General features: G+C 51.1%; 1 protein-coding gene across 1 annotated transcript; it reads right to left on the bottom strand.

Annotated features, from left to right (window-relative positions):
- Positions 1-3,290: 3,290 nt before the first annotated feature.
- On the bottom strand, positions 3,291-26,015 carry LOC119957282 (lysyl oxidase homolog 2B-like). The gene is made up of 2 exons (XM_038785115.1): positions 25,839-26,015; positions 3,291-3,506 (listed from the first exon to the last, which is right to left on the bottom strand). Exons 1-2 carry the CDS (start codon positions 25,995-25,997, stop codon positions 3,291-3,293), a joined length of 375 nt encoding a protein of 124 aa, XP_038641043.1. The 5' UTR covers positions 25,998-26,015.
- Between the last annotated feature and the right edge of the window lie 633 nt (positions 26,016-26,648).

Below are 26,648 nucleotides of genomic sequence, written 5' to 3'. Positions count from 1 at the left end.
GTACACTGTACACCACCGGGAACACAGAGGGAGACAGTATACACAACAGGAACACTGTACGTCACTGGGGAACACAGAGGGAGACAGTATACACAACAGGAACACTGTACACCACTGGGAACACAGAGGGAGACAGTATACAGAACAGGAACACTGTACACCACTGGGAACACAGAGGGAGACAGTATACACAACAGGAACACTACACAACTGGGAACACAGAGGGAGACAGTATACAGAACAGGAACACTGTACACCACTGGGAACACAGAGGGAGACAGTATACAGAACAGGAACACTGTACACCACTGGGAACACAGAGGGCGACAGTATACACAACAGAAACACTGTACATCACTGGGGAACACAGAGGGAGGGAGTATACACAACAGGAACACTGTACATCACTGGGGAACACAGAGGGAGGGAGTATACACAACAGGAACACTGTACACCACTGGGGAACACAGAGGGAGGGAGTATACACAACAGGTACACTGTATACCACTGGGAACACAGAGAGAGAGAGATAGTGTACACAACAGGAACACTGTACATCACTGGGGAACACAGAGGGAGGACGTATACACAACATGAACACTGTATACCACTGGGGACACAGAGAGAGAGAGAGAGATAGTGTACACAACAGGAACACTGTATACCACTGGGGAACACAGAGGGAGACCATATACACGACAGGAACACTGTACATCACTGGGGAACACAGAGGGAGGGAGTATACACAACAGGAACACTGTACACCACTGGGGAACACAGAGGGAGGGAGTATACACAACAGGAACACTGTATACCACTGGGAACACAGAGAGAGAGAGATAGTGTACACAACAGGAACACTGTACATCACTGGGAACAGAGAGAGAGCGAGAGAGAGAGAGAGATAGTATACACAACAGGAACATGTACACCACTGGGGAACACAGAGGGATAGAGTATGCATGCCCAGAACACTGTACATCACTGGGAACACAGATGAAGACAGTATACACGACAGGAACACTGTACACCACTGGGAACACAGAGAGAGAGAGACAGTGTACACGACAGGAACACTGTACACCACTGGGGAACACAGAGGGAGACAGTATACACAACAGGAACACTGTACATCACCGGGAACACAGAGGGAGACAGTGTACACGACAGGAACACTGTACACCACTGGGGAACACAGAGGGAGACAGTGTACACGACAGGAACACTGTACACCACTGGGGAACACAGAGGGAGACAGTATACACAACAGGAACACTGTACACCACTGGGAACACAGAGGGAGACAGTATACACGACAGTAACACTGTACACCACTGGAAACACAGAGGGAGACAGTATACACAACAGTAACACTGTATACCACTGGGATCACAGAGGGAGACAGTATACATGACAGGAACACTGTACACCACTGGGAACACAGAGGGAGACAGTATACACGACGGGAACACTGTACACCACTGGGAACACAGAGGGAGACAGTATACATGACAGCAATCATTCCAAACTGGCGGTTGGGTGTCACGAGGTTCGTGGGGCCATGGGTCACGGCATTCCCCATCACGGAAGGAGCGCCCAATGGCCGCAACTGGCTTTTTAAAATGACCTGACACTGCTGTGTAACTACGAGGAGGAGGGGGACTGAGATGCTTGTGGATCTGCAAATTAACGAATGAGAGCCGGCAGCAATACTGACAGGGTGACTTTACAAACCCTCAAGAAACCCACTTTTTTTTTTTTTTTTTAATAAATTTAGATTACCCAATTATTTTTTTCCAATTAAGGGCAATTTAGCGTGTCCAATCCCCTACTCTGCACATTTTTGGGTTGTGGGGGCGAAACCCACGCAGACCGGGGAGAATGTGCAAACTCCACACGGACAGTGACCCAGAGCCGGGATCGAACCTGGGACCATCAGCGCCGTGAGGCGGTTGTGCTAACCACTAGGCACCGTGCTGCCCCCTCAAGAAACCCACTTGAGGTGGAACACAAAACCAGGAGAAAGATTCAACTGTGCATTTCGGAGACCAACGGAGCCTTGACCTTCAGTGTGAACCCATTCAGTCCACATCTCACCACCTTGACGTTCAGTGTGAACCCATTCAGTCCACATCTCACCACCTTGACCTTCAGTGTGAACCCATTCAGTCCACATCTCACCACCTTGACCTTCAGTATGAACCCATTCAGTCCACATCTCACCCACCTTGACCTTCAGTATGAACCCATTCAGTCCACACCTCACCACCTTGACCTTCAGTGTGAACCCATTCAGTCCACATCTCACCACCTTGACCTTCAGTGTGAACCCATTGTCCACACCTCATCATTCTGACCACTCAGCTCAAATGAGAAATATCGTCCGTGCTCAGACTGAGGCTCTGAGAGGCACGGTCCTACACATTGGCTTCAGCTCAATACGCAGCCGGTGATAAAGGTCATTGAGAAGATAGGGGTCATGGGGAGAAGGAAGGACAATGGGGGATGAGAATCGGATCAGCCACGATCGAACAGCGGAGCAGACTCAATGGGCCGAATGGCTTAATCCTGCTCCAATGTCTCAAAGCTTCTGCTTGCAGCTCTGAACATGACAACAACAAAAAAAGGGAGCAGGCCATTCGACCCCCTCCAGACTGATCCACCATGCAATCCTGTCATGGCAGACGTTCTGCCTCAACCTCACCGTCGCTGGATCCTCCTCCGAGAGCGGAAGTCTTGTTAAAGCAGCGGATGCAGGAGCGGAGGGAGCTGGTCTTAGTGCTCCAAGTGACCAAGGGCTTTGAGAAGGAAAGAGTGAAGAGACAGCTCAGAATGGAGCATTCAATTAAAGGGGAATTCAAGAGAGATGTCTTCGCCCGGAGAGAGTGCTCCCGCAGGAGTGGCTGCGGCCGGGTGGGGCACAGCTGGTCAGATGGTGACTTGCATTTTCCTCCCTCCCCGCCCAAAACTATCTCGTCGATCAGAGATCTGTCTCACTCAGCCCAGTCTGCACTGACCTCGACCCGCTCCGAGGAGACGTTCCTCGTTTCAGGAGCTTCACGCAGGGCTAGCATGTGTCCGACGGGCGGAAGGCCACTTGCAGCCACGGCCTTCACTCTGATCTCAATTTGAACGGGGCTCCAGAAGGGGGCTCGTCAAGCGTGCAGGCAGCACGTCTATCTCTCTCTCTCTCTCTGCTCACCCCAAGGAGAGGCCCATTGTCCCTCCAGCCAGCAGACTGACCCAGGTACCTTTCACACGGAAAGCTGCAACCTGACCAAACTCTGTCCTTACTTGTAAATCTTCACGTTGTAGTTCTTTTCCGCCGGGAAGCCGAACATGCCACAGATGACCCGGCTGTTCATGGCGGTCCAGTCTGTACTGCAGATGGGCTTCCAAACTCCATCCTGCTTCACCTGGACATAACCCTCAGTGACAGGCATGCGCTTCTTCGATGAGCCAAACACTCTCTTGATGCGGACGTCTTGCACTTGTAACTGCTCCTCCTGGAGTTAAAGGAAAAAACATGCACTGTTATTGGACAGCTGAAAGCAACCTTCATCACCCCAACCACCGCCTTCATCACCCCAACCACCGCCTTCATCACCCCAACCACAGCACGGTAGCATGGTGGTTAGCATAAATGCTTCACAGCTCCAGGGTCCCAGGTTCAGTTCCCGGCTGGGTCACTGTCTGTGCGGAGTCTGCACGTCCTCCCCGTGGGTGCGTGGGTTTCCTCCGGGTGCTCCGGTTTCCTCCCACAGTCCAAAGATGTGCGGGTTAGGTGGATTGGCCGTGCTAAATTGCCGTAGTGTCCTAAAAAGTAAGGTTAAGGGGGGTTGTTTGGGTTACGGGTATGGGGTGGATACGTGGGTTTGAGTAGGGTGATCATTGCTCGGCACAACATCGAGGGCCGAAGGGCCTGTTCTGTGCTGTACTGTTCTATGTACTGCACTGATTAACTGCGGGCCGGGAATAGGGCTTCCAGCGGTTCAGATGGAGTCCATTCAGCCCACTCGAGTGTGTGCTCGCCCCTTTCAGAGAGCAATCCGTTTAGTCCCACCCTTCCTTCACCAATATCCCTACCCTGCTTTCTACTTCAAACGTTCACCCAATTCTCTTTGGAGAAGTACATCTGAATTGGTCTCCACTGCCCGTCCCAAATCCTGACCACTCGCTGTGTGAAAATACTTCTTCCGCATGGTCACCTCGGACTCCTTTCCTCAATCGCCGGAAATCCGTGCCATTTTGCTGGTGCTTCTGGGAGGGGAGCATCGCGAGCAAGGCCGGATCGTGTCGGCCCTCCCCTCTTGAGGGGGTGGCGTTGGGTACAAGAGGCTACCAGCTGCGGAGCCCATTCACAGGGCCAGCCAGAACCCCCTTTGGCACGGCCGCGGGGTTTTTTATGCGACCCCGGAGCAGGATCCAGCGTGCCGAGAACGACGCGGCACGAGCAAGCAGAATTCTGGAGTCGATCTCACTCCTTTCTCTCCCCTGGCTCAGAATGGCTGCTCGAAGGCTTCGGCCCAACAGCGCGTGTGGGAACATCTGCAATGCCCCAGAGGGCTGTGGACGCTCAGTCTCAGAGAGTCAGCAGCTACTGAGGGCGACGGAGGGAAAGATCCAAGGTGGAGATAGGACGGGAAAGTGGAGCTGGGGGCGGATCAGCCATGGTCTTTACTGGCAGGGAAGCAGGTTCGAGGGGCTGAATGGCCTCCTTCTGTTTGGAATAGGGAAATCCTCCCTCCCGGTTTGCTGTGGCGGAGAGCCTCTGCAGGAAGAGTTGCACTCTTCCGATCGGGACAGCCAGCTCGGTCTCACTCCTGCTGAGCTGAGCAAGGTACCAAAATCAATCCTGCACTTTAACCCTATTAGCAGTCTCGACAATGGCTCAAGCTTAACCTTTACTCAGGGAGTGCTGAGTACCCGGACCCTAGCTGGCTACAGAGGGGATGGACTGAGCAATAGCCGCTTTCCGTGTGTGTGCGCGTGTGGGGGGAGGAGGGTGGGATTACAGGCCAGGTTCTCTGCCATGCCCTTCACAGTCAAATAGCCCACCTGGCTCTGAATTATTGGCATTCAAGGCGAGGTCAGGCTTCGAAATGGCACAACCCTGTCTGTATGTTTGAGAAAGAGGGAGGGATAGTTGAGATGAAGAGCACGGGGCACTTGAAGGGAAGCTGGAGAAGATGACAAGTGGAGAAGGGAGACGCTGTGTTTCGTTCCCGGAGCAGAACCACGGATCAGAATCCCAGGTGAGGGCCCAACTATTTGCATTTGGTTAACTGAGGATTTATTACTGCACCGCAGGAGTGATAACACTGAGCAGGAAACAGCTTTTATATCAAAACAAGCTCGAATTTGAACATCAATAGCTTCACAGTTAACAGGTGCAACATCTCAACTTGCTTCCTGAAACCTGCCTCTACATCCCAATTAAGCAAATACATTTGTGAGCAACCAGGTTTTACTTGCTTAACTTGGTGCAGGGTCCTTGGAGAGGGACAGCTTTCTTCAGGAACAAGCTGACTACCACCCGCTCAGTTTTGGGGCCAGGAAGCAACTCTTTTTGTCCAGACAGAGCTGGACATTAGCTACACTCAAAGCACACAGCATTCTTACAATCCCGACAGTGCAGTCGGAGACTATTTGGCCCATCGAGTCTGCATCAGCCTTTGAAAGAGGCTGTTGTGCGGCATACGCCCTGGGGCCCCCCGTTTTTGAGCGGGAGGAGCATCGGAAAAACGGCACCGCCCCCCCGATTCCAGCGTAAACGGGATTCTCCGGTCGAAGGCCAAACTCAATTTCGGCATTGGCGATCGGACAATCCCGACCATCGTGTCTGGAAGCATTTTAACCCAGGTTCCAATAATATTACTGTTAAGATACAAACTATAATGTATGACAATTTCTTATTTCATAGAACATAGAACATAGAACAGTACAGCACAGAACAGGCCCTTCGGCCCTCAATGTTGTGCCGAGCCATGATCACCCTACTCAAACCCATGTATCCACCCTATACCCGTAACCCAACAACCCCCCCCACAACCTTACTTTTATTAGGACACGAAGGGCAATTTAGCATGGCCAATCCACCTAACCCGCACATCTTTGGACTGTGGGAGGAAACCGGAGCACCCGGAGGAAACCCACGCACACAGGGGGAGGACGTGCAGACTCCACACAGGCAGTGACCCAGCCGGGAATCGAACCTGGGACCCTGGAGCTGTGAAGCATTTATGCTAACCACCATGCTACCCTGCTGCCCCATTTCATCGTAACTGATAAGAGTTGGATGCTGAGGTGGGACAGGATGTCCTTGTCCCCAAGGGCCTGTTACTGCTGTATCTTCGACGTGACTCGCCGTCAACAAAGCAGGAGCCCCGGGACTGTTAATCCGACTCCGGTACATTCCCAGTGTCCACTGGATCTCACTGCAGACAGGAACACCAAGGGCTCTGACTAAAATCACGTAGGCAACTGAAGCACCCTGGGGATTGTGCACTGCTGACCCAAGAGGCAACCTCTGGGGATAAAGATAAACGACGTTCACTGGAGGACACATTGTACCAGATCAGAGCATCGACAAATTCCATTCTGGTGAGCAGAGACTGAAAACCATATGTTTGGGCATGGAATGTACACAGTTGCCTCCCAATCCCTCCTCCACACTGTTAGATCTGATAGAATTATCCCGACTCCAGAATATACGACCTTTCCACTGCACTGTCAGAGAAGAGGCAGTAAACCAAACTCCCAGAGGATTCAGTACAAGAATTAAATCCCACCACGGCATTCCAAGTGGAGTAATAATCTCTGGTTCCATGGCCAAGATCCATCCTCGAATCCACGGCACATTGTATTGTTCTTTTCATTTTTCTTTAAAATCGAAATTGAAAGGACCCAATTCTATTTTTTGCTATTAAGCGTGGCCAATCGACCTGCCGTGCACATCTTTTTGGGTCGTGGGGTGAGAGAAGGAGGGAGATCGAGAGAAGGAGAGAGAGCGAGAGAAGGAGAGAGGGCGAGAGAAGGAGAGAGGGCGAGAGAAGGAGAGAGAAGGAGAGAGCGAGGGAAGGAGAGAGAGCGAGAGAAGGAGAGAGGGCGAGAGAAGGAGAGAGGGCGAGAGAGAGCGAGGGAAGGAGAGAGGGCGAGAGAAGGAGAGAGGGCGAGAGAAGGGAGAGGGCGAGAGAAGGAGAGAGGGCGAGAGAAGGAGAGAGGGCGAGAGAGGAGAGAGGGCGAGAGAAGGAGAGAGGGCGAGAGAAGGACAGAGGGCGAGAGAAGGAGAGAGGGCGAGAGAAGGAGAGAGGGCGAGAGAAGGACAGAGGGCGAGAAAAGGACAGAGGGCGAGAAAAGGACAGAGGGCGAGAAAAGGACAGAGGGCGAGAGAAGGACAGAGAGGGCGAGAGAAGGAGAGAGAGGGCGAGAGAAGGAGAGAGGGCGAGAGAAGGAGAGAGGGCGAGAGAAGGAGAGAGAGCGAGAGAAGGAGAGAGAGCGAGAGAAGGAGAGAGGGCGAGAGAAGGAGAGAGAGGGCGAGAGAAGGAGAGAGAGCGAGAGAAGGAGAGAGAGCAAGAGGAGAGAGAGCGAGAGGAGAGAGAGCGAGAGGAGAGAGAGCGCGAGAGGAGAGAGAGCGCGAGAGGAGAGAGAGCGCGAGAGGAGAGAGAGCGCGAGAGGAGAGAGAGGGCGAGAGGAGGAGAGAGGGCGAGAGAAGGAGAGAGAGGGCGAGAGAAGGAGAGAGAGGGCGAGAGAAGGAGAGAGAGGCGAGAGAAGGAGAGAGAGGGCGAGAGAAGGAGAGAGAGGGCGAGAGAAGGAGAGAGAGGGCGAGAGAAGGAGAGGGCGAGAGTAGGAGAGAGAGCGAGAGAAGGAGAGCGGGCGAGAGAAGGAGGGAGAGGGCGAGAGAAGGAGAGAGAGGGCGAGAGAAGGAGAGAGAGCGAGAGGAGAGAGAGGGCGAGAGAGGAGAGGGCGAAAGAAGGAGGGGGGGCGAGAGAAGGAGGGAGAGGGCGAGAGAAGGAGAGAGAGCGAGAGAAGGAGAGAGAGCGAGAGAAGGAGAGAGAGCAAGAGGAGAGAGAGCGAGAGGAGAGAGAGCGAGAGGAGAGAGAGCGAGAGGAGAGAGAGCGAGAGAAGGAGAGAGAGGGCGAGAGAAGAAGGAGAGAGGGGCGAGAGAAGGAGAGAGAGGGCGAGAGAAGGAGAGAGAGGGTGAGAGTAGGAGAGAGAGGGCGAGAGTAGGAGAGAGAGCAAAAGAAGGAGAGCGGGCGAGAGAAGGAGGGAGGGCGAAAGAAGGAGAGAGAGAGCGAGAGAAGGAGAGAGAGAGCGAGAGAAGGAGAGAGAGCGAGAGAAGGAGAGAGAGAGCGAGAGAAGGAGAGAGAGAGCGAGAGAAGGAGAGAGAGAGCGAGAGAAGGAGAGAGAGCGAGAGAAGGAGAGAGAGAGAGGAGGAGAGAGAGAGCGAGCGAGAAGGAGAGAGCGAGAGAAGGAGAGGAGAGCGAGGGAGAAGGGAGAGAGAGCGAGAGAAGGAGAGAGAGAGCGAGAGAGGAGAGAGAGAGCGAGAGAAGGAGAGAGAGAGCGAGAGGAGAAGGAGAGAGAGAGCGAGAGAAGGAGAGAGAGAGAGGAGAAGGAGGGAGAGCGAGAGAAGGAGAGAGAGAGCGAGAGAAGGAGAGAGAGAGCGAGAGGAGGAGAGAGAGAGAGCGAGAGAAGGAGGAGAGAGCGAGAGAAGGAAGAGAGAGAGCGAGAGAAGAAGAGAGAGAGCGAGAGACATTCAGACAGACAGGATGACAGCAAGAGAGAGTGGGAAGGACAGACAGAGAGTGTGAGAGAGAGGGAGAGAGAGAGAGAGAGAGCGAGCGAGAGAGGAGAAGGATGACAGAGAGAACAAGACAGCAGAAAAGAAAACTTGGCTGAACCATCTTGAGCAATGACCTTGTTCAGCAATGTCGGGCTCAATCCACAGCACTCCGGTCCTTTCCCTTTATTGAGTGGATCTGACTCATTTTCCCTGGCAGAAATGCAAACTCAAAAGACAAAGAACAATATAGCTCAGGAACAGGCTCTTCGGCCTCACCAAACCTGCGCCGATCACGTGTCCTATCTAGACCAACTGCCTGTGTCCTTCTATGCCCCGACTGTTCATGTCCCTATCCAGATAAGTCTTAAATGTCGCTAACGTATCTGCCTCAACCACCTCACTTGGCAGTGCATCAAGGCATCACCTCCTCCCCCCACCACATCTCCACTGAACCTCTCCCCCCTCACCTTGAACCGGGCCCCCTTGGAATTGTCATTTACACCCTGGGAAAAAGCCTCCAACTGTTCACCTTTCTATACCGCTAACAATTTTATAAACTTCTATCAGGCCGCCCCTCAGCCTCCGTCTCCCTCGGGACAACAATCCCAGTTTATTCAATCTCTCCTCATAGCTAATACCCTCCATACCAGGCAGCATCCTGGTAAACCTTCTCTGTACTCTCTCTCCAAAGCCTCCACGTCCTTCTGGTAGTGCGGTGACCAGAATTGGACCCAGTATTCCAAATGTGGCCTCACCAACGTTCCATATAACTGTAACATAATTTTAAAGCTTTAATACTCGATACCCCGTCTGATGAAGGCAAGCATGCATCTGCTTTCTTTTACTACCATTTCCACCTGTTCTACCACCTGCGTGGGTTTCCTCCGGGTGCTCCGGTTTCCTCCCACAGTCCAAAGATGTGCGGGTTAGGTGGATTGGCCATGCTAAATTGCCCGTAGTGTCCTAAAAAGTAAGGTTAAGGGGGGGGGGTTGTTGGGTTACGGGTATAGGGTGGATACGTGGGTTTGAGTAGGGTGATCATTGCTCGGCACAACATCGAGGGCCGAAGGGCCTGTTCTGTGCTGTACTGTTCTATGTTCTATACCACTTTTCAGTGGATCTGTGGACCTGCACACCCAGATCTGTGTCTCGATGCTCCTGCCATTTATTTTATACCTCCCACCTGAAGTGGATTTACCAACCACTGACACAACAAACAAAAGAGTCTGTCCAGGTTGGAGAATATTTATTGTGACCTCAGACTTTACCAGGATGTTGCCTGGTATGGAGGGAAAATCTTATTCTCCGAGTCCCACCGATCTCCCGGGTGCCAAAAAGTCTGAGTTGCGCAGTGCAAAGCCAGCAGAGTGTATTATTTGCTACAACCCCTAAACAGTGCAGAAGGAGGCCATTCGGCCATCGAGTCTACACTGGCCCTTGGAAAGAGCAGCCTACTCAAACTGACGCCCACGCCTCCGCCCTATCCCTGTAGCCTCGCCAACCCACCTAACATTTTTGGACACCGAGGGGGCAATTTAGCACGGCCAATCCACCTAACCTGCACATCTTTCGACTGTGGGAGGAGCACCCGGAGGAAACCCACGCAGACTCGGGGAGAATGTGCAAACCCCACACAGAGAGAGTTACCCAAGCCTGGAATCGAACCTGGGACCCTGGAGCTTGTGAAGCAGCAGTGCTAACCACTGCGCCACCGTGACGCCCAGTCACGTTGCAACTTTTGAATTCTAATCATTTCGAGCTGCTGGACTTAAAGATACTTATCCATTAAGCAGCCACGGTTCAAAAATGATAACAGCAAAAATAAAAGAAAGAGGGAAAAAATGGGAAGGGCCTTGGCAGTTAATCAAGAGCTGGTTTGTGTTCCACTTGCCGTGGGGAAGCGGAGGATTGACATGTCGGTACGGCCAATGTCGGGTGTGTGTAAGGCGAGATGCGGGGCGGTGAAATCTTCAGGAATACGTCCAGGGAGAGTTGCCAAGCTGTTGGTGCTTCCTTGAACCATTCTGTAACCAAAGCAATTAGAGACAGCAGAAGATGTCAGAGCAGGAGCTTCAATCTCCTGACCACCGCCGTCACATCCTCCGCCTCATTCAGGCACCGGATTTCAGCCCAAGCAGCCGGAACTGCTGTCGTAATGGGCTGCCGAGTTCCAACAACGCCTCAGGACAGTCTGAAAAGCTTTTCCTAGCGGGCCACCGGATTATTCCTCGGACCAGTGCGGAATTCTCCAGCCGGCCAAACCTTGGTGCGAGTCGAGAGCAGAGGGCACTTAAACGTATCGGCCGCTCAGCCCCTCGAACCTGTTATCACTCACGGCTGATCATCTATCTCAACTCCATTTACCTGCAGGTGGATCTCCTCACGCCGAGGAAAATCTAGTCGCTGGGCAGTGCAGGATTTCAGCGTTGCCGAAAAAAAGTGACGTGCTGTCGAAGCTTACTCCCTTGCACTCATCAGGTAAAGAATACCAAATCTCCGAGGGAAACAACTGAGTCTTGCCAATATATCGAAGGTAGCCTGCCTGAGCTAAAAAGCTTTCGATTACTGGTTGTGGGATTGACATTGCCAGGGGCTCCTTACAGGCAGGAGAAGAGCAGGTGTGCTACCCTTGGGCAGGATAATAACTTAAAAGGCATCTTGAAGCGGCTTGCTTTCCTCTGTGAATAACGCCTTCACCTTCTGAAGCTGCCACTTTACGCCGAGCCACAATTTGTTTTTCAACTTTCGTAGCTGATCATTCGCTTCACTGGACCCTGCCTGCTGCAGCCAGAGGGACTACTGTTCTGCAGATTGATTCCAGCTGACCAGACATGGAAACAAATTCACAAACAACACATAGCTCTATTAAAATGGGACTGGCCAGCCACAAATTAGATCGAGCAACAGCAGGAACACAACATCAGTGCCAGGACACAGCTTTGAGAAAATATACTGGTAATGAGCGAAAAACAACTAAACATCAACTTGGTCTCTTCTCTCTTCAAACACTGGCACACCTGCCTTAATAGAGATCCATCCCTCCTCTAACCGCCGCATTAGCCTGACGTCCTTGGCTTGCACTGCGTGCTACTGAAAGACCGACGGCTGCAGATTGTGCTGGGCTGGACTGGGCTTCGTATGTTTCATCGCAGTGAGATGGGGCGGCACGGTAGCGCAGTGGTTAGCACCGCGGGCCTCATGGCTCCGAGGTCCCAGGTTCGATCCCAGCCCCGGGTCACTGTCCCGTGTGGAGTTTTGCACATTCTCCCCTGTCTGCGTGTGTCTCACCCCCACAACCCAAAGATGTGCGTCCTCCAACATTCCCACTACATCTCTGCACGCTGTCGGCAAGCCAGGCGCATACCCCCCCCCCGGACAGACAGACACACACACAGACACAGACAGACAGACACACACAGACACAGACAGACAGACAGACACACACAGACAGACAGACAGACACACAGACACAGACAGACAGACAGACACACACAGACAGACAGACAGACACACAGACACAGACAGACAGACAGACAGACACACAGACACAGACAGACAGACACACACAGACAGACAGACAGACAGACAGACAGACAGACACACAGACACACAGACACACAGACACACAGACACACAGACACACAGACACACAGACACACAGACACACAGACACAGACACACAGACACACACAGACAGACACACAGACACAGACAGACACACACACACACACACACACAGACACACACACACACACACACAGACACACACACACACACAGACACACAGACACACAGACACACACAGACACACACAGACACACACAGACACACAGACACACAGACACACAGACACACAGCCACACACACAGAGACACACAGACACACACACACAGAGACACACAGACACACACACAGAGACAGACAGACACACACAGAGACAGACAGACAGACACACACAGAGACAGACAGACAGACACACACAGACACAGACACACACAGACAGAGACACACACAGACAGAGACACACACAGACAGAGACACACACACAGGCACACACACACACAGGCACACACACACACACAGGCACACACACACACACAGGCACACACACACACACAGGCACACACACACACACAGACACACCACACCAGACACACACACACACAACACACGACACACACACACAGACACACACACACACAGACACACACACACACAGACACACACACAGACACACACACACACAGACACACACACAGACACACACACAGACACACACACAGACAAGTAGAGAGCCACAGTTTGCAGGCAGGCCATGCGCTCGCTGTCCCTCAGCCAATATTCCGAATGCCCATTCCAAGGACAATAGTCCCGGTGAACAAAATAACAGCCTGCTGTGATTGGAGGGCATTGCGTTGGTGATCTCAGGGAATGACAGGGCACGGGTTGGGGGGGCCGAATGGCCTCACCCGGGTTCTCTGCTGGTCGATGTGGGGAAAGCATTGGGACTAGGGGCTGGTTTAGCTCACTGGGCTAAATCGCTGGCTTTGAAGCAGACCAAGGCAGGCCAGCAGCGCGGGTTCAATTCCCGTACTAGCCTCCCCGAACAGGCGCCGGAATGTGGCGACTAGAGGCTTTTCACAGTAACTTCATTTGAAGCCTACTCGTGACAATAAGCCACTTTCATTTTCATTTCACCATCGCGAAAATCAGTAGCACCGGGCCAATGCAATGACAGGCGGTCACATCTTTTGCCGTCTTCACTTTCCGAACAGTCCTGTGTCCCACCATGTCTGAACAGGCAGTGGACATGTAACAACTCATTCAGCAACCTCCTCACGAACCTCACACGTCCAGGTGGCACCATGCTTTGTCCTGGCACCACACCGGTGGACTGATGACGCGCAGGTCTGTTGGCAAACGGCGTGGGGCTCTTAGGAGTGAGAGCAATGAAATGAAAAAATGAAAAATCGCTTATTGTCACGAGTAGGCTTCAATGAAGTTACTGTGAAAAGCCCCTAGTCGCCACATTCCGGCGCCTGTCCGGGGAGGCTGGTACGGGAATCGAACCGTGCTGCTGGCCTGCTTGGTCTGCTTTAAAAGCCAGCGATTTAGCCTTGTGAGCTAAACCAGCCCAAGGACAAGCTTCATCCTTGCAAAACCCTGCTACCTTGAAAGGGGCAGCACGGTAGCATGGTGGTTAGCATAAATGCTTCACAGCTCCAGGGTCCCAGGTTCGATTCCCGGCTGGGTCACTGTCTGTGCGGAGTCTGCACGTCCTCCCCCGTGTCTGCGTGGGTTTCCTCAGGGTGCTCCGGCTTCCTCCCACAGTCCAAAGATGTGCAGGTTAGGTGGATTGGCCATGCTAAATTGCCCGTAGTGTCCTAATAAAAGTAAGGTTAAGGGGGGGGTTGTTGGGTTACGGGTATAGGGTGGATACGTGGGTTTGAGTAGGGTGATCATGGCTCGGCACAACATTGAGGGCCGAAGGGCCTGTTCTGTGCTGTGCTGTACTGTTCTATGTTCTAAAAAACTCTCCGAATTCCTGGCAATCCCGGAGAATCTGCATCCCTCCAACTCGAGATTCCGGAAATCCCTTCACCCCCCCCACCCTCCTGCATGCTCACCCCTTGCTCTGGAGATCACTTGTGCAAGCCCCAGTTTTAATGTGCGTTCTCCCTCGATACCCAAAGCCGTTTAGCAGTAACGCTCCATCAAACGCCTTTGTCCCCACCCGCCTGTAAACAGCTCCACCCCTCCCCTCACGCCTCCAAATGCTACTACAGCTTCCTCCTCCTCCTCCTCCCCACTTGTGGGGCCGGGTCATCATTTCTCAGTTCCCCCCCCCCCCCCCCCCATCGGAAGCAATCTCCTCCCACAAAATCCTGATCCGGATGACTGCGCGACAGCCACTGGTGAGAGTTCCTTCAGGAAACCCGTCTGGGAGGGAGCGTGGGCAAGCCTGGGTTCCTGTCACAATGGGAAACAGATGCTGGTGGCAGCTGTCCAAGCGGTTATACGTCTGTTATTTCTTTCCTCAGCGATCAAATCACAACGAAAAGCCTCACCGCTGGAAAACTGCTGAACTTTAAACCCAAACGGAGCATAGTCTTCAGTGCCCGTCAGCCTACACTGACCGGTGACGATCGAATCCAATCAGAAACGTCTCAAGCAGTTGACAGAAGCGCAAAGTCTTCAGACAGACTTTGCCCACATTTGTGCCCAGAAGGCACAGCTCGCCCATTGGCACAGGAGCAGATATACGGCTACAATGCAGACAACGTGGCCCTCCAGTGTTGAGCGAGATTGGCACAGCTGCTATTGCTGACACCGTAACCACGCACAGGCAGTCTGCCCGGCGACAGGCGAAACGCAGGGATCAGGAACAGGGCCACTCCAACAAATCTATCCACCTCTAGCTTAAAAATATTCAAAGACTCGCTCTCGACCGCCTATTGAGGAAGAGAGTTCAAAGACTCATGATGCTCAGAGATTGTTTTTGCTTTTGTCTCAAAGACAATCCACCATGACAGATCCTGCATCTGTACTTCAGACTGCACCACAGAAACAACAGCATTCACATCTGGCGAGGGCCCTTATCCAGGATTCCCTTCGGCCTTTCCTTGGGAAATCTACACACACGTCCAGATGGTATTCGCATCTTTCACCGAGAACAAATATCCTTTTCTGTTCTGACCGTGCAACAGGATCTGACAGAGGGGCCACAGACTCTGAGCTATTCCCCCTGTGGGTGGGGGCTTGTGGATAACTTGCCTCGCCAGACTGTGTTTGGATCACTTCTCCCATCCCATCCCCCTCACCGTAAATTCCTCTTCAACAAAGAGCCACTGAGTACATTGTTTCCAGGAACTCCAAACAGCATTAAAGAACAGAGGCCCACTGCTCCCTACACCCGAACTCTGACTCCCAGCATCGATGCCACTTTCCTGCTCGCTCCGTATTTCCACCCGACAAAGTTTCTCGAGATTGTCTTGAATTTAAACCCTCGCTGTCGTGGAGTTTAAAGTGTAAAGATTCCCCCCCCCCAACAAAAATAAATAAACCGCCACAGGTTTATTGTGGAGCCTCACGGGCAGCACGGTAGCATGGTGGTTAGCATCAATGCTTCACAGCTCCAGGGTCCCAGGTTCGATTCCCGGCTGGGTCACTGTCTGTGCGGAGTCTGCACGTCCTCCCCCGTGTGTGCGTGGGTTTCCTCCGGGTGCTCCGGTTTCCTCCCACAGTCCAAAGATGTGCGGGTTAGGTGGATTGGCCATGCTAAATTGCCCGTAGTGTAAGGTTAATGGGGGGATTGTTGGGTTACGGGTATACGGGTTACGTGGGTTTAAGTAGGGTGATCATTGCTCGGCACAACATCGAGGGCCGAAGGGCCTGTTCTGTGCTGTACTGTTCTATGTTCTATGTTCTAAGTGTAGAAAGTGCCAACAAGGTTGCACATCAGTTTCTACTTCTGGTGTCGGTGACGGAAGGATCCTTGTGAAAGATGGAGAGAGAGAGAGAGCGGGCACGAGAGTGACAGAGACGTGGCACTCGAAAGATCGTGGCACTGAGGTAAATGGGCCTGGAAATGAGACCTCCCCCATCACTGCTAACCATATCATCTTACTGCGAGGGCAGAGGGAGAAAATAAAAGTCAAAAAGGAACATCTCTCGACTAAGTCAGTGAAGGAGAAATTTCAGAGGATTGGTTGATTTGATTTATTGTCACATGTCCCGAAGTACAGTGAAAAGTATTTTTCTGCGGCCGAGGGAACATACACAGTACGTACATAATAGACAAAAAGAATAATCGACAGAGGACATTGACAAATGGTACATGGACAAACAGTGGTTGGTTACAGTGCGGAACATGGGGCCAAACAAAGCAACTACATGAGCAAGAGCAGCATAGGGCATCGTGAATAGTGTTCTTACAGGGAACAGATCAGTCCGAGGGGGAGTCGTTGAGGAGTCTGGTAGCTGTGGGGAAGAAGCTGTTCCTATGTCTGGATGTGCGAGTCTTCAGACTCCTGTACCTTCTGCCTGATGGAAGGTTCTGGAAGAAGGCAATGCCTGGGTGGGAGGGGTCTCTGATAATGCTGCCTGCCTTCCTGAGGCAGCGGGAGGTGTAGACAGAATCAATGGGAGGGCGGCAAGCTTGTGTGATGCGTTGGGCTGGGTTCACCACACTCTGCAGTCCCAGGATTCCTCTGGGACCTCTGAAGGGATGGAGGCAGCCACATGGTCAGGGAAGGCTGGGGGATTTGAAACTCGGGAGTTTGAATACAACGCATGAAATAATTACTGGCTGAGTTCAACACGGGCAGTGAGAGGGACCAAGCTCTAAAAACTTGCCAAACCCAGGTGCAAATGAGTGTTTAATTACTTCCTAACATGACCATTACTTCAAAGCAGCCTCACTGGCCACGACAAAGTAATTTTAAGGTTGTTGAATGTCAGTTTTTCCCCCAAATCAATTGCAAAGATTTTATTTTTCAAGTTCATGGTTTCTTTTAAATGTTTCCCCCTAATCTGATGTTCATGTCCCAATCAGACCTTGAACTCTCTGTAAAATTTTAATATAATAGAGTCAAACCCTAGAGTTTTTTGTTCCTGGCTGGTTTGCTGTCTCGGGGAATGCTTCAACGCGATTGGCTGCTCATCGTGCTGCTCGGTGACATCACGGACATCAGGTGCCCAGAGAGCCCCTGGATCTGGCGGCAGATTCACACCGTCATTGGAGCAGGGGAGATCCGTGCCACAGAGATGGCCTTCCATCAGCAATGTTGCTTTGCTGCTGGCTGCCAAATACGGGCCGCGGTTTTCAAAGTTCCTTGTCTTAATGCTCCGCTTCCTGAGCTATTTTACATCAGGATTAACGAGAGCAATGTAACACAGCACATATCTCCAGCAAGCAGATAATTTGGAAGGATGCAGTCCTGGCTGTGGTAGCTTTGCAAGTGGTTTCCCCTGACAATATTTATGTACACAGAATAACATGACAAATCGGCATCTAAAACAAAACAGAACTGGATTCAAGTGAACGCATTGGGAAGGCAGCTTAAATAATCCCCTAGCCTGCTGCTCGCTGCAATGTTCAAATACTTTCCCTGGTTAATACGACTTGCGGTCAATCGCTGTGTCTGGAACTCTGATGAGAAACGAGGCAAATGGAAAAGCTGCAAGCTGCAGCTCGTGAATCAGGATTTTTAAATTAAAAAATGCCGTTCAGCCCCTCTGGTCTGCTCAACCATTCCTCTCGGATCACAGTGTGTCGCCGACCCTTCACTGTTACCTTTCAAAATCCAGCAACACGCTCCCCAACGGCATTGCAAGGAGTCAGCTCACACACCACCTTCTCACGGGCAATTAGGGACAGTCAATAAATGCTGGCCTAGACAGCGACAACCCCACATCCGTTAAAGGATTTTTAAAAAAACTCCAAACTAAGTTTCGCTGAGGATACGGAAGCTGCATTTACAGCAAACACAGCGAGAGTTGTGTCTTCCTTCTGGTCACTCCCGTGTAGATACCAAGGGCATCCATAGGGAGCGAGTTCCTCACGTTGACCGAGTGAGGGCAGCAGAGGGCAGCAGAGCAGAGCTACTGATCAGCTGTTCTGGGGGATTTGCATACGTGCAGTGCGGTCAGCCTAAGTTGAAGGGGAACCGGCGAAGGAGACCCAAGGAGTTTGAGTGAAGACAAGCATCCAGCAGAGGGCAGCAGAGCAGAGCTACTGATCAGCTGTTCTGGGGGAATTTGCATACGTGCAGTGCGGTCAGCCTAAGTTGAAGGGGAACCGGCGAAGGAGACCCAAGGAGTTTGAGTGAAGACAAGCATCCAGCAGAGGGCAGCAGAGCAGAGCTACTGATCAGCTGTTCTGGGGGAATTTGCATACGTGCCGTGCGGTCAGCCTAAGTTGAAGGGAAACCGGCGAAGGAAGACCCAAGGAGTTTGAGTGAAGACAAGCATCCAGCAGAGGGCAGCAGAGCAGAGCTACTGATCAGCTGTTCTGGGGGAATTTGCATACGTGCAGTGCGGTCAGCCTAAGTTGAAGGGGAACGGCGAAGGAGACCCAAGGAGTTTGAGTGAAGACAAGCATCCAGCAGAGGGCAGCAGAGCAGAGCTACTGATCAGCTGTTCTGGGGGAATTTGCATACGTGCAGTGCGGTCAGCCTAAGTTGAAGGGGAACCGGCGAAGGAGACCCAAGGAGTTTGAGTGAAGACAAGCATCCAGCAGAGGGCAGCAGAGCAGAGCTACTGATCAGCTGTTCTGGGGGAATTTGCATACGTGCAGTGCGGTCAGCCTAAGTTGAAGGGGAACCGGCGAAGGAGACCAAGGAGTTTGAGTGAAGACAAGCATCCAGCAGAGGGCAGCAGAGCAGAGCTACTGATCAGCTGTTCTGGGGAATTTTGCATACGTGCAGTGCGGTCAGCCTAAGTTGCAAGGGGAACGGCGAAGGAGACCCAAGGAGTTTGAGTGAAGCAAGCCATCAGCAGAGGCAGCAGAGCAGAGCTATGATCAGCTGTTTCTGGGGAATTTGCATACGTGTAGTGCGGTCAGCCTAAGTTGAAGGTGGTTTGTGGAAGGGCTGTTGGCAAGTGACAGTTAAACCCAAAACACTTTGTGAGTGTTTCCCACCCTACCTCCTCCTCTAACAACCCCCCACACCCACGGTGGTTGGGAAGCAGGAGCAGGGGCCTGTCGTGAAGGTGAGTGAGTGCCCTTTAAATTTGCTTAACTTTCAGCGGGAGCAGGGTTTGACGGTAATATCAGGTAAGCTCTTCCTTTCTTTTTCTTTTTCTGTTTTTTTTTTAATCTAGAGGTGATGTCAGGGAGGCAGTACAATGCTCCTCCTGCAGAATGTTTGAGGTGAGGGACGCCGTCAGTGTCCCTGCTGACTTCATCGTGGGAAGTGCACCCAACTCCAGCTCCTCAAAAACCGTGTTACGGAGCTGGAGCTTAAGCTGGATGAACTTCGGATCATTCGGGAGGCAGAGGGGGTCCTAGATAGGAGCTTCAGGGAAGTTAGTACACCAACGACTGGAGATAGAGGGTAACTGTAAGAGGGACTGGGAAGAAGCAGTCAGTGCAGGGACCCATGCGGTCGTCCTCCTGAGTAACAAGTATAACGTTTGGCTACTTGTGGGGGGGACGACTTACCAGGGGTAAGCCATGGGGTACGGGCCTTGGCACGGAGTCTGTCCCTGTGCTCAGAAGGGAAGGGGGGAAAGGAGTAGAACATTAGTAATTGGGACTCAATAGTCAGGGGCACAGATAGGAGATTTTGTGGGAGCGAGGAGACTCACGTTTGGTATGGTGCCTCCCAGGTGCAAGGGTAAGTGATGTCTCGGATCGTGTTTTCCGGGTCCTTAAGGGGGAGGGGGAGCAGCCCCAAGTCGTAGTCCACATTGGCACTAACGACATAGGTAGGAAAGGGGACAAGGATGTCAGGCAGGCCTTTAGGGAGCTAGGATGGAAGCTCAGAGCGAGAACAAACAGAGTTGTTATCTCTGGGTTGTTGCCCGTGCCACGTGATAGTGAGATGAGGAATAGGGAGAGAGAGCAATTAAACACGTGGCTACAGGGATGGTGCAGGCGGGAGGGATTCAGATTTCTGGATAACTGGGGCTCTTTCTGGGGAAGGTGGGACCTCTATAGACAGGATGGTCTACATCTGAACCTGAGGGGCACCAATATCCTGGGGGGGAGATTTGTTAGTGCTCTTTGGGGGGGTTTAAACTAATTCAGCAGGGGCATGGGAACCTGGATTGTAGTTTTGGGGTACGGGAGATTGAGAGTATAGAGGTCAGGAGCACAGATTTGACTTCGCAGGAGGGTGCCAGTGTTCAGGTAGGTGGTTTGAAGTGTGTCTACTTCAATGCCAGGAGTATACGAAATAAGGTAGGGGAACTGGCAGCATGGGTTGGTACCTGGGACTTCGACGTGTGGCCATTTCAGAGACATGGATAGAGCAGGGACAGGAATGGTTGTTGCAGGTTCCGGGGTTTAGGTGTTTTAGTAAGCTCAGAGAAGGGGGCAAAAGAGGGGGAGGTGTGGCGCTGCTAGTCAAGGACAGTATTACGGTGGCGGAAAGGATGCTAGATGGGGACTCTTCTTCTGAGGTAGTATGGGCTGAGGTTAGAAACAGGAAAGGAGAGGTCACCCTGTTGGGAGTTTTCTATCAGCCACCTCATAGTTCTAGGGATGGAGAGGAAAGGATGGCGAAGATGATTCTGGAAAAGAGCGAAAGTAACAGGGTAGTTGTTATGGGAGACTTTAACTTTCCAAATATTGACTGGAAAAGATATAGTTCGAGTACATTAGATGGGTCGTTCTTTGTACAATGTGTGCAGGAGGGATTCCTGACACAATCTGTTGACAGGCCAACAAGAGGCGAGGCCACATTGGATTTGGTTTTGGGTAATGAACCAGGCCAGGTGTTAGATCTGGAGGTAGGTGAGCACTTTGGAAACAGTGACCACAATTCTGTGACCTTTACGTTAGTGATGGAAAGGGATAAGTATACCCCGCAGGGCAAGAGTTATAGCTGGGGGAAGGGCAATTATGATGCCATTAGACATGATTTAGGATGTATTGGTTGGAGAAGTAGGCTGCAAGGGTTGGGCACACTGGATATGTGGAGCGTGTTCAAGGAACAGCTATTGCATTTTCTTGATAAGTACGTACCAGTCAGGCAGGGAGGAAGGGGTCGAGCGAGGGAACCGTGGTTTACCAAAGAAGTGGAATCTCTTGTTAAGAGGAAGAAGGAGGCCTATGTGAAGATGAGGCATGAAGTTTCAGTTGGGGCGCTTGATAGTTACAAGGAAGCGAGGAAGGATCTAAAGAGAGAGCTGAGACGAGAAAGGAGGGGACATGAGAAGTCTTTGGCAGGTAGGATCAAGGAAAACCCAAAAGCTTTCTATAGGTATGTCAGGAATAAAAGAATGACTAGGGTAAGAGTAGGGCCAGTCAAGGACAGTGGTGGGAAGTTGTGTGTGGAGGCTGAGGAGATAAGCGAGATACTAAATGAATACTTTTCGTCAGTATTCACTCAAGAAAAAGATAATATTGTGGAGGAGAATGCTGAGACCCAGGCTATTAGAATAGATGGCATTGAGGTGCGTAGGGAAGAAGTGTGGCAATTCTGGACAAGGTGAAAATAGATAAGTCCCCGGGGCCTGATGGGATTTATCCTAGGATTCTCTGGGAAGCCAGGGAAGAGATTGCTGAGCCTTTGGCTTTGATTTTTAGGTCATCATTGGCTACAGGAATAGTGCCAGAGGACTGGAGGATAGCAAATGTGGTCCCTTTGTTCAAGAAGGGGAGTAAAGATAACCCCGGTAACTATAGGCCGGTGAGCCTAACGTCTGTGGTGGGTAAGGTCTTGGAGAGGATTATAAAAGATACGATTTATAATCATCTAGATAGGAATAATATGATTAGGGATAGTCAGCATGGTTTTGTGAAGGGTAGGTCATGCCTCACAAACCTTATCGAGTTCTTTGAGAAGGTGACTGAACAGGTAGACGAGGGTAGAGCAGTTGATGTGGTGTATATGGATTTCAGTAAAGCCTTTGATAAGGTTCCCCACGGTGCTATTGCAGAAAATACGGAGGCTGGGGATTGAGGGTGATTTAGAGATGTGGATCAGAAATTGGCTAGTTGAAAGAAGACAGAGAGTGGTAGTTGATGGGAAATGTTCAGAATGGAGTTCAGTTACGAGTGGCGTACCACAAGGATCTGTTCTGGGGCCGTTGCTGTTGTCATTTTTATAAATGACCTAGAGGAGGGCGCAGAAGGATGGGTGAGTAAATTTGCAGACGACACTAAAGTCGGTGGAGTTGTAGACAGTGCGGAAGGATGTTGCAGGTTACAGAGGGACATAGATAAGCTGCAGAGCTGGGCTGAGAGGTGGCAAATGGAGTTTAATGTGGAGAAGTGTGAGGTGATTCACTTTGGAAAGAATAACAGGAATGCGGAATATTTGGCTAATGGTAAAATTCTTGGTAGTGTGGATGAGCAGAGGGATCTCGGTGTCCATGTACATAGATCCCTGAAAGTTGCCACCCAGGTTGATAGGGTTGTGAAGAAGGCCTATGGTGTGTTGGCCTTTATTGGTAGAGGGATTGAGTTCCGGAGCCATGAGGTCATGTTGCAGTTGTAAAAACTCTAGTACGGCCGCATTTGGAGTATTGCGTACAGTTCTGGTCGCCTCATTATAGGAAGGACGTGGAAGCTTTGGAACGGGTGCAGAGGAGATTTACCAGGATGTTGCCTGGTATGGAGGGAAAATCTTATGAGGAAAGGCTGATGGACTTGAGGTTGTTTTCGTTAGAGAGAAGAAGGTTAAGAGGTGACTTAATAGAGGCATACAAAATGATCAGAGGGTTAGATAGGGTGGACAGCGAGAGCCTTCTCCCGCGGATGGGGGTGGCTAGCACGAGGGGACATAGCCTTAAATTGAGGGGTAATAGATATAGGACAGAGGTCAGAGGTGGGTTTTTTACGCAAAGAGTGGTGAGGCCGTGGAATGCCCTACCTGCAACAGTAGTGAACTCGCCAACATTGAGGGCATTTAAAAGTTTATTGGATAAGCATATGGATGATAAGGGCATAGTGTAGGTTAGATGGGCTTTAGTTTTTTTTTCCATGTCGGTGCAACATCGAGGGCCGAAGGGCCTGTACTGCGCTGTATCGTTCTATGTTCTATGTTCTATGAATCTGGGGATGTGAGAAACACACAACGGTTTTCAGCGATTGAAGAATTCCTGGGAAGTTGGACGTGTTTAAATCAAGGAAGTAACCTCCTTTAAAAACTACTCTCCAATTGAAGGAGGAGGGAAATCATTAGGTTAAACAAGCAATGGTTAAGTATCAGTGGCGAAGGACACGCCTCCATCATCTTCGGATACTGTGAAATTCCAGATTGCAAGGATAAAATTCCTGAAAGGAAACAGGAACAAATAGCGGGAAGGTTTCCAAAACTTTCACCGATTTAACGCACTCTCCAATAACAATCTCTGTCAAAGACGTATCACAGAATCCCTGCAGTGCAGAAAGTGGTCATTCGGCCCATCGAGCTTACACTGACCCTCCGAAAGAGCACCCCGACTAGGCCCACTCCCCCACCCCATCTCTGTGATCCCCTAACCCCACCTAACGTTTGAACATGAAGGGGTAATTTAGCATGGTCAATCCACCTAACCTGCACATCTTTGGACCAATTTATCCATTCCTGAAGATGCATTGTTCCTGGTTACCGGCTACAAGACGCGATATTCCCCGGTCCGCATTTCCTTCTACAGGCACCAGTTTGGCAAAGTCGGAGGTTGTATTTAACGAAGGGTGTGGGTGTGAGACAGGGCTGATGAAGAGGAAGCCAGGTTTGAGCCTCCGAATTCTGCGCCGACTTCCAGCATGATACACCCCCATTGAGCTCTGACCATCGCAGCCAGCTGGGTAATACTGAGTCGAATAGTTACAAATCAGGTTACAAATGCTGGTAACAAGCTTGTGTTTGAAACGGTGGGGTGATAAGAACATAAGAACATAAGAACTAGGAGCAGGAGTAGGCCATCTGGCCCCTCGAGCCTGCTCCGCCATTCAATTAGATCATGGCTGACCTTTTGTGGACTCAGCTCCACTTTCCGGCCCGAACACCATCACCCTTAATCCCTTATTCTTCAAAAAACTATCTATCTTTACCTTAAAAACATGTAATGAAGGAGCCTCAACTGCTTCACTGGGCAAGGAATTCCATAGATTCAGAACCCTTTGGGTGAAGAAGTTCCTCCTAAACTCAGTCCTAAATCTACTTCCCCTTATTTTGAGGCTATGCCCCTAGTTCTGCTGTCACCCGCCAGTGGAAACAACCTGCCCGCATCTATCCTATCTATTCCCTTCATAATTTTAAATGTTTCTATAAGATCCCCCCTCATCCTTCTAAATTCCAACGAGTACAGTCCCAGTCTACTCAACCTCTCCTCATAATCCAACCCCTTCAGCTCTGGGATTAACCTAGTGAATCTCCTCTGCACACCCTCCAGCGCCAGTACGTCCTTTCTCAAGTAAGGAGACCAAAACTGAACACAATACTCCAGGTGTGGCCGCACTAACACCTTATACAATTGCAGCATAACCTCCCTAGTCTTAAACTCCATCCCTCTAGCAATGAAGGACAAAATTCCATTTGCCTTCTTAATCACCTGTTGCACCTGTAAACCAACCTTCTGTGACTCATGCACTAGCACACCCAAGTCTCTCTGCACAGCGGCATGCTTAATATTTTATTGTTTAAATAATAATCCCGTTTGCTGTTATTCCTACCAAAATGGATAACCTCACATTTGTCAACATTTGTCAACATTGTATTCCATAAGACGATGGAATGACACAGGTGATGTTTCCTTTGCTGGGAGAGTCCAGAGGGAGGAGGCATCACCTGAATATTGGACCCAGATCATTCACGCAGTGATGTCAGAGAGCAGATGACCCACACCCTGGGTCGGTCCAGTGCTGGACAGAGCTGTGTATAGCAGCCAGCATGAAGACATCTCCAAGACTGACCCCTTTACTAAGTATATGCTGAAAATTCTTCTCAATACATACAGTTAACCATCTCCAAACACAAAGACTTCACCGTGTCCAGCACCCTACAACACTCTGCCAGAGTGAGGACTTGTGGTGAGTAACACAGATAGATTTAAGGGGTTGATGGACAAACACATGGGGGAGAATGCAACATAAGGATATGCTGATAGGTTGGGATGATGAAGAGGGGTAGGTACCACTTCACATCACCTCACTGCCAGCCTCCAACCTTGGCAAGGAAGCAGAGCACAAGCCTTGACCGTTCACATTGCAAAGGGACATGTGCTGGCGTTGCTGGTCTCCCATTTGCAAACACTCCTCCAATCCTGCTCTCCCTGCATCGACAGCGATGCAGCCTCCTGTCACCGGCGGTCACCAGCAGCCCCCAGCCAGGCCGCTGCAGACACCCGTCACGACGGATCGACCTGCCGCTGGTCAAACCACGGGCATGGGAGCACTCACCTCGATATCGTTGATCAAGGTGTTGACGAACCTGAAGCCAGGCACCCTCTGCTCACTGCACACCACCCCAGCATCTTCCGAGTGCTTGCATCGGTGACCCCCCAGCCATTCGAGCTGCAGGCAAGCGAGTCGTCTTCTCAATACCAGTGCATCGGACATTCAATCCAGATTCGGCCTGCGGACAACATCAATGGGAGCATCAGCCAGGTTACTGGGAATGGAGAGGTTGGAAATAATTTATATACACCACACACACACACGGGTTAGAGATTTATTAACTAACAAATCTCTCAAATCAAACCCAGAAACAATTACTCTGAAGCCTGTTACTTGCTGTAAAAGCAACTGTGTGCGCTCAGCTACGTTCAAGCTACAGTATATACCAGGTCAGGAGAACAGATGTAGTCTGCGATGGTGAAGCAATTACATGAAGACTTCCTGCTTTTTGGCAGCTGGCAGGCTGGTGTGATCCACGCTGGAACCAGGCCTTCGCTCTTGGCCAGATGGAGTTTTCTGTTCCGCTGGTTAGTTCGCGCAGGCCTCCAAGCCTGCTCCGAATCACGTGTCCTATCTAGACCAACCGCCTGTGTCCTTCTATACCCGGACTGTTCATGTCCTATCCGATAAGTCTGAAAGGTCGCTAACGTATCTGCCTCAACACCTCACTTGGCAGTGCATTCCAAGCCACTCACCACCCTCTGTGTTAAAAACTTTCCCCCGCACATCTCCACTGAACCTCTCCCCCCTCACCTTGAACTTGTGCCCCCTTGGAATTGTCATTTACGCACTGGGGAAAACTTCCAACTGTCA

The sequence above is a fragment of the Scyliorhinus canicula genome, chromosome 26 (assembly GCF_902713615.1).
Source record: "Scyliorhinus canicula chromosome 26, sScyCan1.1, whole genome shotgun sequence".
NCBI lineage: Eukaryota > Metazoa > Chordata > Chondrichthyes > Carcharhiniformes > Scyliorhinidae > Scyliorhinus > Scyliorhinus canicula.
The sequence above is the reverse complement of the archived record's forward strand: the minus strand, read 5'-3'. Positions and strand labels throughout refer to the sequence as shown.

What these genes read in the sequence shown, in the direction of transcription:
- LOC119957282 (XM_038785115.1), bottom strand. Translation starts at nt 25,997, where the DNA reads ATGTCCGATGCACTGGTATTGAGAAGACGACTCGCTTGCCTGCAGCTC. An exon ending in CCTTGATCAACGATATCGAG is followed by an intron (nt 3,507 to 25,838) that starts GTGAGTGCTCCC and finishes CTTTAACTCCAG; the next exon opens with GAGGAGCAGTTACAAGTGCA.